We start from the raw sequence: 20,676 nt of genomic DNA, 5'->3' as shown, positions 1-20,676 counted from the left end.
TACCGGTGTTCTGACTCTCTTTTGGCTGGATAAATATTTCAAACCTGAACTTAAAGTGAGTAGCATGGAATCGTTGTTGGCCAAATGGACATCTGGATGGCAGCTTTCTGATGCATATAGACACATTTACAGGGCTTCTCTCATCTTCTTCTGCAGGAACGCAATGCTCCCTGCTTCTTGCTTGCTTGCTGAGGCGGCAGTGCACTACTGCTTGACAGACAGTTGAAGCTAGCAGCATCATAGCACTGCTGGCCCAAACTGTAAGCAGAGGCAGCTTTGCCCCCTCTTGTACATGATGATCACAGGGGCACTGAAGCCGGTTCGGATTGGGGCGCTATCAGTGCACTCCCATCAATTTCGACAGCATCACGGTTTCATCTTTTCTGTGCCGCAGTGACGCTGTGAGTGCCAGCTCAGTCGCCCTATGGGATCTAGAGTGAGCGTGACTGTCGGTTTTGTGAGTGACATTCCAGTCATCCAATCTGATGCTGAGGCATGCAGGGCTGTCAACATTTTGATTGACAGCCTTGCTCAATTTGGCCTAGCCTATTTCCACAGGTGCCTCCTGTCCTTGGTGATTTGCTAAGCTATTTAGCTGGCTAGCTGTGAGCAGGCCACTGTCAGCTGTAGCTTAGCTTAGGTAAGTGTGTGTTAACTCTGTGTCTGATATTGTATCATTCCCTAATCTTGTTGCCGGACCTAGGATTTGTTTTGACCATTCATGTGTATTATCCCTTTTGCTCCTTACGCTCTCTGACTTCAGGTACCTGACCACGGACTTGGCCTCTAACTATCGGTTTGTCTTATTCCCTTGTCTTGATGTACACTCCTGGCATTTGATCCCAGACTGTTACCTGACCACCCCTTTTGTCTTGCCCCTCTGTACCACAAGTCCTCCTGGTATCTGACCTCGGACCTCCTGACTATTCTATCTCACGGCTTGTCTGTGAATAGTAACTCGGTGTTACAGCCAGATTGCTGAAGTGCACTGTTAGGCCTCATTCAAACGTCTGCTTTTCTCCTGTACGAAAAAAATGGACCAATTATTTTGGTCAGACTTCGATCAGAGTGTGGTCAGAGTGCCACCAATTTTTATAGTACGTGGAGAAAAAAGAAAAAAAAAAAAAGATCCTCCACCTTTTCTTATGTCACAGTTCGAGAAAATTTTACCACACTCGGATGTCATCTGAGTATTCTTTGATTCTTTCAAGGACTCTTAGCTTTGCCTTGTCGATCAAAATTGAATATGTCTCCTCGATTTTCACGGACATCTGAAAATCAAGGACATCTGAATTTTTTTATGGATAATACTTGGCCCCATAGACTATACCAACTACAAGTACTGTACTACCCGTGAAAACTACATATAGCACTCATACTCAAGAAAAACGGATGTCTGAATGAGGCCTTAACATACTGAATTACAAATGTAAGCACTACACATGTTTGTCCACTGCTGCCATACTGCAGAGGTGGCCGGCATATAAGGCAATGAGCAGTAAACCGTAAAATTAAAAAAAGATTTTTAGTAACAAGAAAATTGCAAATTTACTTGTTATTACTAGCACTTTGCAATTTTACAACTGAAAGGACATGAAAATGTATCAACAATACCGGATTTGCTATATTGTTGGTGTGCAGGAATGCAGGGTTCTCAAATGCCGCCGTATCGAGGGAGATCTAGGTGCTTCTACGCGACTGACTAGATCAAAACCTATTCTGTAAAATCACACTAATTATAGGAGACTCTAGGGATTGTAATGTCAAAAGAAAATACCACAATGTGGTGCTAATATAGGTAGATTACTACTGCAGGCATCTATGAATTAGCATTCATTGTTAGGAATTTAAGTTAGTGAAACAATCAAAGAGACACAAATCCAACCTAGGAACACACATCCACCAACATCTAATTTACTGATAAAATAAAATGGAGCATTGAGGGAGTTGTAAAATATTTTACTGTTCTTTTCAGAATAATAAATTATAGCAAAAGCAGCAACACAGCCCCTAAATTTCAGCAATGCCAATGGTGTAGATACTTCAAGGCCAGTAAATTCCAGCCATGGCAATGGAGCAGATCATTTACTGCAAAGTACTTTTGGATTAGTTGTTTCTGATGGCAATGCCTTCAAAGTTGCAAACTTTCTAGTGCATCTGTGTAATCATGATGATGGAATAAACACTAGTACAATGCATATGGTTGCTAGTACTGCATTGGGTACTTGTGGTTTTCCGTTGTGCCTGTTATAAAACACATATGGGAAAACAGAGTCTAAAAGAGGACAAGAGGACCTGTCACCAGTGGCCAGTTTTTGTTGTTATTTTAATTCCGTAAATGCACATGCTGACAGATTAAACATTATTTTAATTCCACTGCTCCCCTGAGTATTGTTTTTTTTTTTCAAATCCAACATACGATTCCAGAGATATGATCCTTTTTATTTAGGTCTTTACTAAGGGGGTTGTGGCTCACAGGGTGATAATGCAGAGCAGACTAAAGACATGCCCCAGAGGATCCTGTGAGCAATGCCCACTTGATAAAGATCATAAAAAAATACCACTAAATAAAGAGGCGCTTATCTCTTAAATCATACATCAACTAAAAACGCAATTTCTAGCAGAGTGGCAGGAATAAAATAAGAACAAAAACTGATCACTTTTGTCTTGGTGACGGGTCCTCTTTAAAGTATCGGAATCTAATTTTGCTAGATGCAACATGTTTCTTAGGAAGGAAAAACATTATCTACATTTTCTACAAATTGTGATCTTCGTTTGACAATATTTGCACATATACTTAAGATACTTACAAAATCATCTTCTGTAATATTAGGTGGTCCTGGTAATTAAGAAACAAGATATTTTATTCATGATTAAGCAAGCAGATAGTTTCAAAAAATTACAAATGTAAAAAAATAGTATTCCCCAAACAATTGTTATAATTAAAGGGGTTGTTTGGTCTTAAGCTCCAACTCTGCAGTCAATCTATGTGACTGTAGACTTGTGAATCCTCACATTGCGCACAGTCTTTCAGGATTCTTCAGTATCGGGAGTAGCGGACATGTGACTGTAAGCACGCGATATACATACTCTCGGACACATTCTGACTAGACTGTTTTCGCTTGGGTTGAGAAAGGCGGTGTCCATCTAGTCGGAATGTTGCCAGTTGTATGCATATCGTAAACGTGCAGTCACATGTCCACTGTTCCCAGTGCCAGCAAATCCTCACAGCGTGCTGTGCCCCTAATGTGATTCGCAAGTCTGCAGTCACAGAGAGTGACTGTAGACTAGTAGGTTTAGACCCGACCACCCCTTTAAAGTGTACCTGCTGCTGGGACCCTGTATCTTGGACTAGTCATCCTAGTGGCATGATCCATGTGTTAAATATTACATGTATGTGGTTAAATTCTCCCTGCGGGTATCAGACTTGTGAGGGAACAAAGTCAAATTCTGTCTGTAGTCCATGCAGATGTGCGCTCTCACAGCTGAGTGACTGACATCCCAGCAGGTGCGTGACAGCAGGGAGGAGAAGTACCCAAAGTCTGTGATTAAACACTGTGCTTCTAAAAGCACAACTTGAAAAAACTGCAAGTACTACAATAGACATGATGTGTTCCCCCTGGAGGGCTTATACCACAAGCTGCCTTTATTAGTTGTATAAAAGAGAGCCCCTGCATAAGAACAGTATATGGGCCCCTTGCAGTCAAAGGCTCATCATAAAACACCTCTTTATATGAGACAGAATCTGCTTTGGATGTAGAAGTGGCCCCTTATGTCTTGGGCCCCCTGTGTGGATGCACAGGTTTCACCAATGGTATGTCCGCCCCTAGTCACAGTCTTGATCAATGACATCCACAAGCTGCATTCACATGACATACAAGTGCTTCTCTCTAGTTTAGAATATCATCAAAAGTTAATTTATTTCACTTTTTCAATACAAAAAGTGAATCTTATATATTATACAGAGTCATTACAGACAGAGTGATCTAATTCATGTGTTTATTTCTGTTAATGTTGATGATTTTTTTAGAAGAACCTGTATGTACCAAAATCAGGTCAGGACACAAAAAAAGCAGCAAAAACGCTATGTATGAACAAGCCCTAACTGTATGAGACAAAAAAGGTTATTACCAAAATATGAATTTTATTGCCTTTCCAGTAGATGGGGGACAGCTTACCAATTGCTGGGGGGGGGGGGAGGTCTGACTGCTTCGATCCACAACTATCATGAGAATGTGTCTCTTGAACCCATGGACGGTCTTGAACAGAACGGAGATGAGCGTGCTCAACTACATCGCCACTCATTCTCTATGGGACAGAGACAGCTGGGCACAACAGTGCATCTGTAAAATACTGGAAATTAAATATTTACTTCTTGTTCCAATAATTTTTTTTTTTTTACTTTTTTTTTCTGGTGCAATGACATGGGTGCTAGTGCTCCATCAACTGCTGATTCTGGCAACCCTATACAGAATGAAGGTCCATTCCAGATGGGTCTCTGCAGAACCCATTCCTGAGATCACTGGAGGGCCTTGCACCTGGACCCCTCCAGCAAGTTATCATTGATTGATCCTATAGATAGGGGATAACTTCATACTTTGGGAATAACATTTAGATCTGGTGAAAACTTAATAATAATTGTTGGAAAAATCTTAGTGGATATAATGGAAATGAAAGTGTTATATAATTACAAAAGAAAGTGAACTAAGTGGTCATCGCGTGAACGATCAAAACCCAGAATAAGACAAAACGTTAACAGGAAATAATTAATAATGCATCTGCGAGCAACATTTATCCTTCTCTCTCTGTTGGACTATATATCCAGCTTGGCAGTACACCCAGCATGATACTAGCTCAATACAACAGTACCCCAGCATTCCGCGCCTACCAATGGCCAGCCTCTTGTGACCCATGGTGAGTGGCGGTGATCAGTCCTCAGGAGAATTGATTGAGGGGTCCATCTGTATAGTGAGGATCCTGACAGGTGACGGAAGAAAATCCTAGATGTGCAGGAGCTGCTAGCTTTCTTCCTGGGTGTGTATGTGACTGAATGTTGCTATGGAGTTCACGGTTGTAATGAATGGTGAGAACTCCTCTCCTCCCACTGCCTTGCTGAAAACATGGTCTGGGCAGGTTATAAACTTTCTGCTTTCCCTCTGTCACAATGCTTCCAAGGTCCAGCATTGTGATTCATAATAGGGACAAGAGGAGGCGGAATGCCAACAATGGTGCCCTGGCAGGGCTGTCTTCTCCGCAGTAATCAGTGGCCAGAACCCTATTTTTTTAACAATTCCTGACACTTAATCCTAATCCACATTCCCTCTCTTAGGTCAGCCGGGATCATGACTGTGACACGTCACCATAATACTGGAGACTGATTAATTCCAGCTTGTGTTTCTTTCTTCCCACTGGTTCGGAAGTCTATATACTGTACATTTTTCAGTTCTGCCTATACATTTTATAAGGGATTGAGATGACTCCGTTCCCTTACCTTTGATGACTTTAGAGGGAAACTATCATTAGAAAATGACCTATTATTCATTTTTTTTTTCCATATCACAATCTGTTTTAAAAATATAACTAAGAAATCTTGCAATTTTCACATTCACTTTTTTTTATCCACTTTTTAATTTATGTAACCTATTGTATAACTCTAATGATCTCATTTCCTGCTGTTTGTATGTTAGGCACCCCTTGTTAGTTGTGCCACCACTTCACCAGGTATCCATAATAATAAAGGTGTTTTAATGCATAACTTCTTGCTTCACTCATCCTTTACTTGTATACATTTCTTCCTTTGACCTTTATTCGGTAGTTTCTTTATTGGGTGTATCCTATTTTAGAGCCAGGATGCTGGAAGGAGAGCGAATGCCAACCTATCTCTTCAGGATTCCCCATTGGTATTCAGTTGTGTTCAGATCAGGAGACATATTTGGCCAGTAAATCACTTTCACCCTGTTCTTAAGAAATGAAACCGCATCCTAAGATGTGTTTTGGATCATTGTCGTGATGGAAACGTACATGTCTACTAAGGGCACAGGGTGATGTACAGCTCAATATTGAAAAAGATGCTCCCATCTGTGAATTCATGATGCTATCAATGGAATGTAGCACCACGAAAAACCAGCAGCACCCATATAGCCCCACATAAGAGCACTGTCACCACCACAAATTTACCAGCCCATTTTTACTGCAAAGTCAACATTCTTAAAACAAAAACTAAATCACAACAGTAGAATTGCTGTCCCCCCCCCCCCCATTTGCTTGGATTTTCCCCCCTTTTCCAGTACATTAAGGCTGTGCCCACATAGCGATTTTTAAGCGTTTCCACGGCGATTTTAAACGCGCGAGTCTGCCGCGGAAACACTTAAAAAAATCCATCACATACACTATCAATGAAAAACGCATACGCTTGTGCTAATGTTGCGATTTTTACCGCTGCGTTATCGCTAAGCAGTAAAAATCGCAGCATGTTCATTAATTTGCGGAATCGCATGCGATTCCGCCTACATAGACATGTATTGAAATGCTTGAAAATCGCAAATGTAACAAACATTTGCGGTTTTTCAAGCGTCTCAAAACGCACACTACAGGAAGTGACATCGGCCCATCCCATAATGCCATCCCATAATCCAGGAAGACAAGAAAAAATCCCATAATTCCTGTCTTCCTGGATCATAGCTGCCGACATGGATTGGTACCTGGATGTGGGCCTCCTCATAAGTGTGGTAAGTGTCGGTGTGTGTCAGGTGTGCGGTGTGTGTGTGTGTGTGCGGCGTCTGTGTGCTGTCTGGCATAGGCCGATAGGACAACTACTCCCATTGGCCTATGTCTGTTCCCCCTTCACTAGCGCCAGCAGGCTCAGCACGATGGGAGCAGTATTTCCCATCGAGCTGTTCCTGCTGTTAAAAAAACAACCTTTTTTTGGTTGCCCTGCCCCCCCCCTGTCCGTCCATAAAATAACCCCCCTTATATAGCAAAATAAATAAATAAAAAAAAATATATATATATATATATATATATATATATATATATATATATATATATATATATATATATATATATACCGACTTCACCCGAAGGCAGCTCGCGTGAACTCGGGCGGTGCGGTGTGCGCATGCGCGGACTCCCAGGTTCACCTGAGGTGAACGAAGGAGCGTGGGAATTTTTCCCACGCCAATTAGTTCATCTCAGGTGAGCCAGGGCGCCTGCGCAGTGCAGCCAGCATGACGTCATTTTTTTTTGTATTGTTTAAAAATAAAAAAAATTCCAAAAAAATTGTATTTATTTCATAAATTTTTTTAAAAATTAAAGTGTGTGATTTTTTGTAACCCCCCCTCCCTAAAAATACATCTCTAAATAAAAAATTAAAAACAATAATATATATATATTTTTTTTAATTTTTTGTGGCCGGGGGGGTTAAAAATAGGGAATAAATATGTATATATTTTTTTTTTTTTTATTTGACCGGGGGGGTTAAATTATTCCCCATGTTTAACCGCCCCCCGGTCGAAAAAAAAAAAAAGTATAATGAAAAAGATATAATATATATTTATATATATACATATATATATATTTTTTTTTTCGACCGGGGGGGTTAAACATGGGGAATAAAAATATATAAAAAACCCAAAAAACATTTATTCCCCATTTTTAACCCCCCCGGCCGAAAAAAAAATTATATATATATATATATATATATATATATATATATATATATATGTATATATATGTATGTATTTTTTTTCCACATTTTTAACCCCCCCGCCAGAAAAAAAAAAAAACTTTTTTTTGGGGGGAGGGGTTGAAAATGGGGTATATAAATGTGTGTGTGTGTGTGTATATATATATATATATATATATATATATATATATATATTAGATTAGGGTTGGAATTTGGGTAAGGGTTGGGATAAGGATTAGGGTTGGGGTAATCATCATTGCAACGGAGAGTAGACTGAAAGAGCTGTGTTGGGGTGATTGTGTGTGTACATGGATTCATACATATCTATATTGGTTTTGAAAGTGTGTTACCATGTGGATATATATTAATTGATGTGTGAAAAAGTAGATATTGTTGTAATCTTCATATTGTTGACTACACAATTTCAAAAAAATACCTTAACTTTATTGTAGATTGAAAAACATCCGGCCGTATGGGACCGCTCATGTGAGGAATACAAGGGTTCCAAGCGGGATGTATGGCCGGCTATTGTGAAGGAACTTTATCTTCAGTGACCTCATCTGTCTTCAGCTGGACAAAAAATGATTAGTATGTATTGCATACATTGAATTTGTCCAGTTTTTTTAATGATTGAATTTTCAAAAACTTTTTTTATTGTTTCATTTCAGTGGAAGAAACGATGGAGGTCTGTAACAGATCGCTTTATGAAGTTGCTAAAACCTCCAAGTGGAAGCTCACCTCCGAGGGCTAGGGTCCAATACTCAGACCAGCGCCAGTTTATTTTAACTAGCAGGAACTTGCGGAGGTAAATTTTACATATAAATTTTTATTACAATTTATGTAACATTTTAAAGTAGTAACATGTTTTTTTTTTCTTTCTTCTACAGAACTGACGGCAACATCAGGGCCGAAACTCCTCCGGCCCATCCAAATAGCGCGGAGCAGGGTCTGGGAGAGGAGGCGGAGGATCATATGTTCTCACCAGATGTTCCTGAGGACTGCCCATCATCCTTGGCGCCCACAGATGTTATCTGCAACACCAACATATTCTGCTGCGGGAACTTCGGCATCTGTGGTTGAGGTCATGTCAGAGTCCTGTTTTGCTGCTCCTGCCTCGGGCGCTGCCTGTAGCTCTGCTGGTGGCGTGTCAAGGCCTACTAGGATGGGCGCTGCTTCTGCCCGTCCCGTGCCATCAAGAAGGGCAGCACCCAAAAAGGTCAACAATACTGAGACTTCGACTAGTGTGTTACAAAACCTCACTAGTCGAACCCTCAGTATGCTCAACACTTCGTTGAGGCAAGATGAACTTGACAAATTTGGCTAATTTTTAGCCGGCCGCCTCAAATCCATGACACGTGACCGGCAGAATACGTTGTTGTCAGCAGTCAATTTACTCTTAATGACTGTTGAAGTCCATCCCCAATTCCCCCGTCATCAGCTATAATGACGGGGATTCTTAATATTTTTAATTCCCAAAGTGGGCCTCCACCACCACCAGCTGCATGGCAGCGTTTTGGGCAGGTGGCAGCATCCAGGCATGACGCTGCCGAACCGTCTGGTTTTGTCCGACCACCATCAACACATACCGCAGGCCATAATACTTCACCCACCTCAACTAGGTCATCCCCAAACATGTATCCAACTTATGGATATGATCCTGTCTACCATACTTTGTGAGAAATTTTCTAGTATCACCACAAACCACTCTGTATGTCCCACCCCCCCCACTCTGTCCTGTTGATCCGGTGCTTTTTGTTATTTAAATATTTTTGTTTTGTTTTTTCAAAACAATTATTTAATGTTTATTAAAAAAAATTTCAAAATAAAATCTGTGTGTATTTTAATTTCTTTCCAAAAATTTTTTTGTACCAAAAAATGCGTGTGAACATACCCTTAGGCCGCGGTCACTCTTGCGTGTGCAATGTGAGGAACTTGCGCAAGTCTCATCAATGCGCGGCACTGCCATCAACACTCGGGTCGGAGTGCGTGGCTGCATAGAAATACATGCGGCTGCACACTCCGGTCCCGAGTGGCAGCAGCATTGATGCGTGAGTTTCTCGCATTGCACACGCAAGTGTGACCCCGGCCTTATTGTAATCCTACCTGACACAATGGTATGACAACTGATAAGTGATCTGTAAAGAAAATGAAGGACTAGCCTATTGTAAGGCTTAAAACCCTTCACAGCATCCACTATACATGCACGACTCAAGTCTGAAGCGGGTGTTTGTAGCGGGCTCACGGTCCACACTTGTGACTGAAAAGTTACAAATGGGCAAATAAACTACATGTGAATTTCTGGTGTGCTCAGCTGTAGTGTTGAGCATTCCGATACCGCAAGTATCGGGTATCGGCCGATATTAGCTGTATCGGAATTCCGATACTAACTTCCGATACTTTTTTCATATCGGATACCGGAATCGGAAGTTCCCATAATGCTATGAGCCCGCTCGCTTTGATTGAGCCAATAGGAATCCTCAGAAGTGTGGGCACATCCTGGTAGGCATGTTAACTATTGGCATGGCTGTGATTGGCTGCTGAAATGATGTCATGATGCACTATAAAAGCCGCCGCCGCCATTTCTGGTCACTCTGCTGTGAATTCAGTTAGGGACAGGCTGCTGTTGAAGACTGTGAGGGACAGTTAGAAATAGCGATTCTACAAAACATATTGTGCTTTAACCAGGCTACATAAACCACCACTGTAGCTTTCTCTTCCCTAGCAGCAGTGTTCACAGCTGTCTGCAAGGGCTGTGTGAGTGTAGCTCACGCTGTGGAGTGGGTCCTGCAGCCACGTCTGGTTGTAGGCCGCCCAGTGTGCATCACTGCTGCCTCAGACATATTTTTCTTTTTGAGCTGCTTATTTTTCAAAAATTCTATCTAGTGTGCTTCCATCCGTATCCATGTACGTTGGTAGCAAACACTAGTAGTAGACAGCGGAGCCTTTCAGTGCTAATGCCCACTTAGCTGCACTGTTCACGGCTGTCTGAGAGGTCTCTGACTGTGTGTGAGTGCAGCTCACGCTGAGTAGTGTGTCCTGCAGCTACGTCTGGTTGTAGGCCGCTCAGCGTGCGTCACTGCCTCACACATTTTTCTTTAATTGCAGCTCATTTTTTCTTCTATTATTGAGCCTTTTTTCTGGCTTGTGCCCTTCATCTGCAGCCAGATTAGTATTACCCAATTCTTTTGGGGCCTCATCTTTTGCATTGTAGGTTACCTGCCTGCATTGTAATAGCTCCAAAAAGTTGTCGATGCTATCACTTTCAAATCTTTGGTCACATCCTTTTAGTTTTTTTTCACAAAAAAAAATAAAGTTCACCAAACACTACATTTGAAAGTTGTGTAGGCCACTTTAGCTCCTATTAAAGTGTAGTCCACACACACACTTCATAAAATTAGTGTTTCTTCTACCTGTAACCAGCTGTTCAGGAATAAGCACACTAAGCCCCCCCTTTGTACTTTTCTGCCTATCTTTATCAGTCTAGCAAGATGAAGAAGGCAGGGAGTAAGGGGCGTGGGGTTTCAGCAGGGAGAGGACATGGGGATTCTGCAGGGAGAGGACGTGGGGATTCTATGCCTGCTGCGGGCACCAGTGAGTCAGCATCCCCCAGTTTTAGCAGGCAACAGTCCTTTGTGCGCAGCTTTGTAGGACCTCGCCGTACCCCACTGCTGCGGGAGGAACAAATTGAAGCCGTTGTCGGATGGATGGCAGCTAACACATCGACTTCAATTACTTCCACATCCTCTCAGGGCCAGAGCACCGAAGAGCAACCATTTGTCTCTTCACCACCTGCCAAAGTGCCCAGGCAGTCAGAGAGCCCTGGACAGGAACCATCACAGTCTCTACTTCTGTTCTCTGAATCTGTTGGCTTGGAAAGAGGGGGCCAGCCAAGCAGCATTCCAGAATGTGAAGAAGAGGGAGTATGCAGTGATGCGCAACTTCTTTGTCGCTCTGAATCTGAAGAGGCGGGTGGCCCAGTGCCTATGGTCAGCACACCTCAGTACGCATCAGATGATGACGAGACACAGGCGCCACATTCTGGTGCGTACGCTGCTGGTGAGACAACCCAGGAGAAGCAGGTGTTTGAAGAGGGGAGTGTAGGTGATGAGGTCCTTGACCCATCATGGCGTGAGGAACAGGAAGGTGGTGGGAGCAGCTCTGAGGAAGAGATTCCCCGAACGGCCAAAACAGGAGGGAGAGGGAGGGGGCAGATTTGGTTGCCTGTAGCCTCCACTTCGGCACCGGTTAGGATCATTCCTCTTTCAAAAGGCAAAACGGGGGCTCCCAAGACTTTCAGTGCGTGGTCCTTTTTTGACACAGTTGCAGATGACATTTGCTTTGTCAAATGCAAGCTGTGTCATCAGAGAGTCAAAAGAGGGAAAAATGTCAGCAACCTCAATACCACTAATATGTAGAAACATGTGCGGACCAAGCACGAGGTGGAGTTACACAGACACACTGAAGACGTAGGCCAACATACAGCACCACCTACCACCTCTTCAGATCGTGTTGGGGCCTCTTCCTCCAGCTCAAACACAGCTGGTTCGGCTTCCTCACAGGATCGCCAAGGAAGAACCTCTGGCACTGTTGTCAGGAGACCCTGTGACATTCCATCCACAGCACCACGTTCCCAGTCATCCTCACACTCCCAGGCCACTCGACAGCCATCGGAAGCACAGGCATGGGATAAAAGGCGGCCATACTCGGCAAACCATCCCCGAGCACAGGCTCTGAATGCTGGCATTGCCAAACTACTGGCACTTGAAATGCTCTCATTCAGGCTGGTGGAGACTGACACCTTCCGGGACTTCATGGCATTGGCAGTCCCACAATACACCGTGCCCAGCCGCTTTTATTTCAGCAGGCGAGCCGTCCCTGCCCTGCAGAAACATGTGGAGGGAAAAATAAAACATGCGCTACTAAACGCCGTTAGTAGCAAGGTCCACCTGACCACCGATGCGTGGACCAGTAACCATGGACAGGGACGATACCTTTCCCTCACTGCCCATTGGGTCAATGTTGTGGAGCCGGGTACAGATCTGGAGAGTGGCACTGTACGTGTTCTGCCAACTCCATGGATTGCAGGAATCCAGTCTGTACACATAGACTCCTCCTCCTACTCAAGTTCCTCAGAAACAGCGCAGCAGGAGCCTGTTACGACCTATATGAGCACAGCCGTGGCCAAACATCAACAGGCCGTACTCAAATTAATTTCTTTGGGGAATCGAAGCCACACAGCGCAGGAGCTCTGGAATGCCATCAAGCAGGAGAGCGACGTGTGGTTTGTGCCAGCGAATCTCCAGCCGGGCTTGGTAGTGTGTGACAATGGCCGAAATCTGGTGGCAGCTCTTGGCCTAGGCAACCTCACTCACATCCCATGTCTGGCACATGTGCTGAACTTGGTCGTGCAGAGCTTTCTGAGGGACTATCCAGATCTTGATGCACTGCTGCACAAGGTCCGCAGAGTGCGCTCACTTGCGGCGTTCCAGCACGGCAAGATCGCGCCTTGCTGCTCTGCAGCGCCGATTACGCCTTCCCGAACATCGCATCATATGTGACCTACCCACCAGGTGGAATTCAACGTTACATATGTTGGAGCGGTTGTGTGAGCAGCAGGCAGCAGTCATGGAGTACCAACTGCATCAGGCGCAAAAAAGTCGCACTGTGCGCCGGTCACACTTCAGCACCAGAGTGGGCCTCTATAAAGGACATCTGCCTCGTTTTGCGTGCCTTCGATGATTCCACGCGGATGGCGAGTGCAGATGATGCACTAGTCAGCATGACTGTCCCCCTTATCTGCCTGCTTCAAAAAACACTGCAAGCACTAAGGGATGAGGTTTTGAAAGAGGTGGAGGATGAGGAGTCCCAAATGCCACCTGCTTCTGGACAGTCTGCGCTACGTGGTTCCTCACAAAGGCCTAGGCAGGGGACACTTTGTGAGGAGGATGAGGAGTCGTCGATGGAGGAGGAAGACATCTCTCCAGAGGAGGGAGGTACACAAAGCTCTAGTCAGTATGTACAGCGAGGGTGGGGTGATGCAGAGCAGGCAGAGATCACGCCTCAAGCAGGAGACAGCGTTTCTTTGGCAGTTGGGAGTCTGCAGCACATGGTTGATTTCATGCTGCAGTGCCTGAGAAACGACCGCCGCATCGCCCACATTCTCTACACGGCTGATTATTGGGTGTACACCCTCCTAGATCCTCGCTACCGGGACAATTTACAAAGCCTCATACCAACGTTGAATCAGGAGCGTAAACTGCGGGAGTACCAAGACACACTGGTGCAGTCCATCATGTTTTCCATTCCACCTGACAGCAGTGGTGCTAGTGCTTTACAAAGCAGCTCTGTGCGTCGAGGCAGTGGAGGAAACTCGGTACAAAGAGGGAGCAGAGGCAGCGCCTCAGCACAAGGCAAGACCACTATGGCCCAAATGTGGCAAAGTTTTGTGTGTCCGCCACAATTGTCTACACCATCACAGACGGCTCCAGTCAGCAGGAGGCAACGTTTCGGTCAGATGGTGACAGACTACATGTCTTGCCCTGTCAGTGTACTCCCAGATGGCTCTTCCCCCTTTCAAGTTTTGGGTATCTAAGCTGGATACATGGCCAGAGCTTAGCCAGTATGCATTGGAGGTGCTGGCTTGCCCTGCTGCCAGTGTATTATCGGAACTCGTCTTTACTGCCGCAGGTGGTGTACTAAGACTGTCGCACGCGACTATCTTCCGATATCGTCGACCGGCTTACTTTTCTGAAAATGAACAAGGCCTGGATCTCTCCAGAATTTGCCAGTCCTCTTCCCGACTAAATAATTGGTTGGCAACTGTATCCAGGTCTCCTGTTGTGTTCATGTTTCTACCACCTGAACTATAATCCCTGGGCTTCAACACAGCCAGTTGTCGCTCAGATGTGTCGTCTGCACAGAGAAAAACACACTAGCTCCTGTGTTAGAGGGGTTCGGTAATGCCAGCTGCTCCCCTGCTGTGTGGACGGCAAAGTCTCCTGCTCCATCCACATTCAAACTCCTACTGATTTCTAACCGTGCTCCACTTAGGCCTCTGGCTCCACTGTCTTTAGTATTTCCCCTGGCCTCCAACCCCGCCTGTTACAGCTCTGAAGTGGCGTCTGCACAATCCATACTTGTTCCTGTGTTACTTGGGCTCAGTCACGTCAGTTGATCCCCTGATGTGTGTCCGGCAAGGTCTCCTGCTCTGTCCACATTCCCATTACTAGTAGTGTAAATGAGGACAGAGCAGGAGACCTTGCCTCATCCTGGGCTCCAACAACGCTAGTTGGTGTTCAGAAGTGCCGTCTTCACAGAGAAAAACACACTAGCTCCTGTGTTAGTGGGGTTCAGTAATGCCAGCTGTTCCCCTGCTGTGTAGACGGCAAAGTCTCCTGCTGCCTCCACATGCCTCAACCACATCAGGCCTCAGCCTGCTCCATGCCTCAACCTGGGCTCCAACAACGCCAGTTGGTGTTCAGAAGTGTCGTCTTCCCAGAGAAAAACATACTAGCTCCTGTGTTAGTGGGGTTCAGAAACGCCAGCTGTTCCCCTGCTGTGTAGACGGCAATGTCTCCTGCTGACTCCACATGCCCAAAACATCAGGCCTCAGCCTGCTCCATGCCTCATCCTGGGCTCCAACAACACCAGTTGGTGTTCAGAAGTGCCGTCTTCACAGAGAAAAACACACTAGCTCCTGTGTTAGTGGGGTTCAGTAATGCCAGCTGTTCCCCTGCTGTGTAGACGGCAAAGTCTCCCGCTGCCTCCACACGCCAACAACATCAGCCCTCAGCCTGCTCCATGCCTCATCCTGGGCTCCAACAACGCCAGTTGGTGTTCAGAAGTGCCGTCTTCACAGAGAAAAACACACTAGCTCCTGTGTTAGTGGGGTTCAGAAACGCCAGCTGTTCCCCTGCTGTGTAGATGGCAAAGTCTCCTGCTCCATCCACATTCAAACTACTACTGATTTTTAACCGTGCTCCACTTAGGCCTGTGGCTCCACTGTCTCTAGTTTTTCCCCTGGCCTCCAACCCCCCAGTTGCTGCTCTGAAGTGGCGTCTGCACTATCCACACTTGTTCCTGAGCTCAGTCACGTCAGTTGATCCTCTGATGTGTGTCCGGCAATGTCTCCTGCTCTGTCCACATTCCCATTACTAGTAGTGTGAATGAGGACTGAGCAGGAGACCTTGCCAGACACACATCAGGGGATCAACTGATATGACTGAGCCACAGTAACACAGGAACAAGTGTGAATTGTGCAGACGCCACTTCAGAGCTTTAACTGGCGGGGTTGGAGGCCAGGGGAAATACTAGAGACAGTGGAGCCGGAGGCCATAGTGGAGCAAGGTTACAATCAGTAGTAGTCTACAACCTCTATAAAACCAGCTGCAAGTTGGCCTCCGCCTGCTGCATGCTTCATCCTGGGCTCCAACACAGACAGTTGTAGCTTGGAATTGCCGTCCGCACAGATAGACACACTCGCTCCTGTGTCTTTGGGGTTCAGTAACGCCAGCTGTTCCCCTGCTCTGCGGATGGCAAAGTCTCCTGCTGCCTCCAAAATCACGCAACATCTTATTTTCTACTTGCTCCAAGTAGGCCTCAGCCTGCTCGGAGCATTGATCCTGGGCTCCAACACAGCCAGTTGTAGCTTGGAAGTGCCGTCCGCACAGATAGAAACACTCGCTCCTGTGTCTGTGGGGTTCAGTAACGCCAGCTGCTCCCCTGCTGTGTGAATGGCAAAGTCTCCTGCTGCCTACACCGTCACACTACTACTGATTTTTAACCGTGGTCCACTTCGGCCTCTGGCTCTACTGTCTCTAGTATTTCCCCTGGCCTCCAACCCCGCCAGTCGCTGCTCTGAAGTGTCGTCTGCACAATCCACACTTGTTCCTGTGTTACTGGGGCTCAGTCACGTCAGTTGATCACCTGATGTGTGTCCGGCAATGTCTCCTGCTCTGTCCCCATTCCCATTACTAGTACACCGTACTTGCCGTACACACATCATGGGATCAACTGACGTGACTGAACCCCTGTAACCCAGGAACAAGTGTGGATTGTGCAGACGACACTTCAGAGCAGCAACTGGCGGGGTTGGAGGCCAGGGGAAATACTAGAGACAGTAGAGCCAGAGGCCGAAGTGGAGCACGGTTACAATCAGTAGTTGCGTACAACCAATATAAAACTCGCTCCAAGTAGGCCTCATCCTGCTGCATGATTGACCCCTGGGCTCCAACATCGCCAGTTGCTGCTTAGAAGTGTCTTTGGCATGGGTACTCTCTCCTGCCAAGCCTGGTTCCAGCACGCCTGCTGTTTCCGGGTAGTGTCAACGTCACTTTGCCACCGATACGTTGTCCTGTCGTGTTGCGGTCGGGTTAGCCGAGTCTATGGTGCCTGCAGTTTCGGTGCTTCCTATGTGGGCTGCGGGTTCTGGTACTAAAGGCTGGTTCCGTAGTGCCAATAGGACAAGCACCCCCTGTTGGACTGTGGGATTTGGTAACTGCGTCCTGCTCGCGGCCTTGCAACTTTGTTGATTATGGGTACCTTCTGCTACCCATCCGGGTTCCAGCACCGTCAGCTGGTTCTCGGCAGTGTCTTTGGCACAGGTACTCCCTCCTGCCCAGCCGGGTTCCAGCACCGTCAGCTGTTTCTCGGCAGAGCCTTTGGCTGAGGTGCCTCCTTCTCGGTGTCCAGGTTCCAGCAATGTCTGCTGGTTTTTGGTAGTGCTTTAACGCACAGGTACCTCCTGCTTAGAAACAGTGTTCCAGCACCGTCAGCTGGTCCACAGTTGTGCCATTGGCTCTTGTTCCTTCTGCTACCCATCCGGGTTCAAGCACCATCAGCTGGTTCTCGGCAGTGTCTTTGGCACGGGTACTCCCTCCTGCCCAGCCTGGTTCCAGCACGCCTGCTGTTTCTGGGTAGTGTCAACGTCACTTTGCCACCAATACGTTGTCCTGTCGTGTTGCGGTCGGGTTAGCCGAGTCTATGGTGCCTGCAGTTTCGGTGCTTCCTATGTGGGCTGCGGGTTCTGGTACTAAATGCTGGTTCCGTAGTGCCAATAGGACAAGCACCCCCTGTTGGACTGTGGGATTCGCTAACTGCGTCCTGTTCACGGCCTTGCAACTTTGTTGATTATGGGTACCTTCTGCTACCCATCCGGGTTCCAGCACCGTCAGCTGGTTCTCGGCAGAGCCTTGGGCCTAGGTGCCTCCTTCTCGGTATCCAAGTTCCAGCAACGTCTGCTGGTCCTTGGTAGTGCTTTGTAGCACCGGTACCTCCTGCTTAGTAACCGTGTTCCAGCACCGTCAGCTGGTCCACGGTTGTCCCATTGGCTCTTCTTCCTTCTGCTGCCCCTTCGGGTTCCAGCACCGTCAGGTGGTCCTCGCTAGTTCCATTTGCTATTGTTCCTTCTGCTACCCATCCGGGTTCCAGCACAGTCAGCTGGTCTACGGTTGTCCCATTGGCTCTTCTTCCTTCTGCTGCCCCTCCGGGTTCCAGCACCGTCAGGTGGTCCTCACTAGTTTCATTTGCTCTTGCAGCTTCTGCTACCCATCCGGGTTACAGCACCGTCAGCTGGTTCTCGGCAGAGCCTTTGGCCTAGGTGCCTCCTTCTTGGTATCAGAGTTCCAGCAACCTCTGCTGGTCCTTGGTAGTGCTTTGTAGCACAGGTACCTCCTGCTTAGTAACCGTGTTCCAGTACCGTCAGCTGGTCCACAGTTGTGCCATTGGCTCTTGTTCCTTCTGCTGCCCCTCCGGGTTCCAGCACCGTCAGCTGGTCCTCGCTAGTTCCATTTGCTATTGTTCCTTCTGCTACCCATCCGGGTTCCAGTACCGTCAGCTGGTTCTCGGCAGTTCCTCTCCCTTCTTGTACCTTCTGCTACTTTTCCAAGTTCAAGCTTGTGGAAATGGGTTTTGATTCTCACTCTGGATCTCCCTGACAATGACCCTGAAGACGACGACCCTGAAGACCACACAGAAGAATACCTAAAAGATGACCCTGAAGAAGATGACCAAGAGGACAAAGAACATGAAGACAACCACCAAGATGCAGAACAACAAGAGACAGAAGAAAAATAAGCATAAAAACCAAAAGCAGAAGAACATTAAGCATAAGACTAAAAATCTGAGCAAATGACATTATCTAATTTATAAGCAGAAGACGACTAAGCAGTGTATGGGGGTGAGTCCGTTCCTCCTCGTGGTGCCCCTGTAAAAGGCCTGCTGCTGCAGGCCAAACGGAACGCGGACAAATCCTGTTGTAAATCTTTTGGGACAGGCTGAACGGAAGGTGTAATCTTCAAACTTTTATAGATTACAACTACAGGAATGCCTGACACAAATAAGAATATAATGAAGAAGATGAAGAAGTAGAATATGAAGAAGAATAATAGTTGAATAAGAAGAATATGAAGAATGTAAAAAAAAAAAAAAAAAAAAAAAATAGGAAGAAGGTGAAGAAGAAGAAGATGAATAAGGTGAAGAAGAAGTTGATGAAAAAGATGCTGCTGAGGATGATGAAGGAGAAAGTGTGGGAGAAGTAAAATAGAAGGTGAAGAGCATGGAAGTAGTGAAACATACATATCTGACAAAATATTAAAGACTTTAACATAGTCAATATCTTTGTAACTACGACCGTCTTTAAAAAAAAAAAAATTACTGCTATTCCATTTGATTGGGCTAAACCTCTATGGCTTTAATGTCTCCTACACCTCCCACAATACATTCTGCATTATTATTAGCTGTTTTTCTTCATGTAGGATTAACCTACAGGGAAAAAAAGGGTTTTTTTTTTAATTCCGATATTTCTGTTCCATTGACTTGAATGGGACTTCCGGGACCGGAATCGGCGATACCCGATACTTTTTTTTTTAGATCAGCCGATCCATTCCGATCCGATATTTTTCAGTATCGGGTGGTATCGCTCAACACTACTCAGCTGCCTTTGATTTTTCTGGAATTCTTGCAAAGTTTTGGTATATATTAAAAAAACAAAAATTGGTTATAAAATAAACTTTTATTTAATGAAAAAATAACAAAAACGGTAATTAGACCTACAGGTAATTGTTTCCAGGAATCCATCCTGACAGCACACTGGAGGACGTCCTTCTCATCCGCAGTGGGACAGGAAACCACGAAAGTTTAAGAGGATCCTCCCCCTACCACCCCTCAGTGATTTCACCTCTGGATGGATTCAAACAAAAATTTTTCATACACGTTACATCACAGTTGTATGGATGCGTTTGTCGGGAGGGAACTAAAAGTGCTGTCAGGATGGATTCCTGGAAACACAATTACCGGTAGGTCTAATTACCGTTTTCCAGGTCACCACCTGACAGTACACTGGAGTAGTACCAAAGAATATTGGTCCTAGGGTGGGACTACCGCGTGGAGTACCTTTCTCCCAAATGCCAACTGTGCGGAGGCCACATCTAATTTATAGTGTTTAGAGAACGTACTGAGACTGACCCAAGATGCTGCTCTGCAGATCTGTTCTGTCGAGGCTCTCCCCCTCTCTGCCCATGATGTGGCCATGGCCCTAGTTGAGTGGGCTCTAAGGCTCCTCAGGGGGCTCTGACCCTGTGCTCTATACGTTGTGCTAATAATGGATTTACTCCACCCTGCTATTGTGGATTTCGATGCCTTTTTCCCCTTATTAGGGCCTCTGAACTGGACAAAGAGATTATTATCCTGCCTCCAAGGCCTGGTTGCGTCCAGGTACCTGAGCACTGTTTCCCTGACATCCAGATTGTGGTAAGCTTTCTCCTTGCTATTTTTAGGATATTGACAAAATGAGGGGGGAGCACTACCTCCTGATTCATGTTCGAGTCTGAGATAACCTTGGGGAGAAAAGCCGGGTCGAGTTTCCGGACTAACCGGTCGACGAATATTTGTAAGTAGGGATCTTGAACCGATAGGGCCTGAAGTTCCCCTAATCTTTTGGCTGACGTAACAGCCACTAGGAACGCCGTCTTCAGAGAGAGGTTACCGATAGTTAT

The 20,676-nt window shown here is 45.9% G+C and overlaps 1 protein-coding gene across 3 annotated transcripts in view; it reads right to left on the bottom strand.

The window, feature by feature from the left end:
• The window catches only part of RGS22 (regulator of G protein signaling 22), a 162,502-nt gene extending 157,464 nt beyond the window's left edge, over positions 1-5,038 (bottom strand). For all 3 annotated transcript variants that reach the window (XM_073550453.1, XM_073550454.1, XM_073550455.1), the window contains exons 1-2: positions 4,889-5,038; positions 2,811-2,839 (exon numbers count right to left, since the gene is read on the bottom strand). In XM_073550453.1, the coding sequence (XP_073406554.1) occupies positions 2,811-2,839; positions 4,889-4,913 (54 nt within the window). In that variant the 5' untranslated portion in view covers positions 4,914-5,038. The remainder of the gene's footprint in view (positions 1-2,810; positions 2,840-4,888) is intronic.
• Positions 5,039-20,676: the final 15,638 nt, after the last annotated feature.

The sequence above is a fragment of the Dendrobates tinctorius genome, unplaced genomic scaffold, assembly GCF_039654945.1.
Source record: "Dendrobates tinctorius isolate UK_male_01 unplaced genomic scaffold, ASM3965494v1 ptg000165l, whole genome shotgun sequence".
Lineage (NCBI taxonomy): Eukaryota > Metazoa > Chordata > Amphibia > Anura > Dendrobatidae > Dendrobates > Dendrobates tinctorius.
Note: the sequence above shows the minus strand (reverse complement) of the source record. Positions and strands in the feature narration are given on the sequence as shown.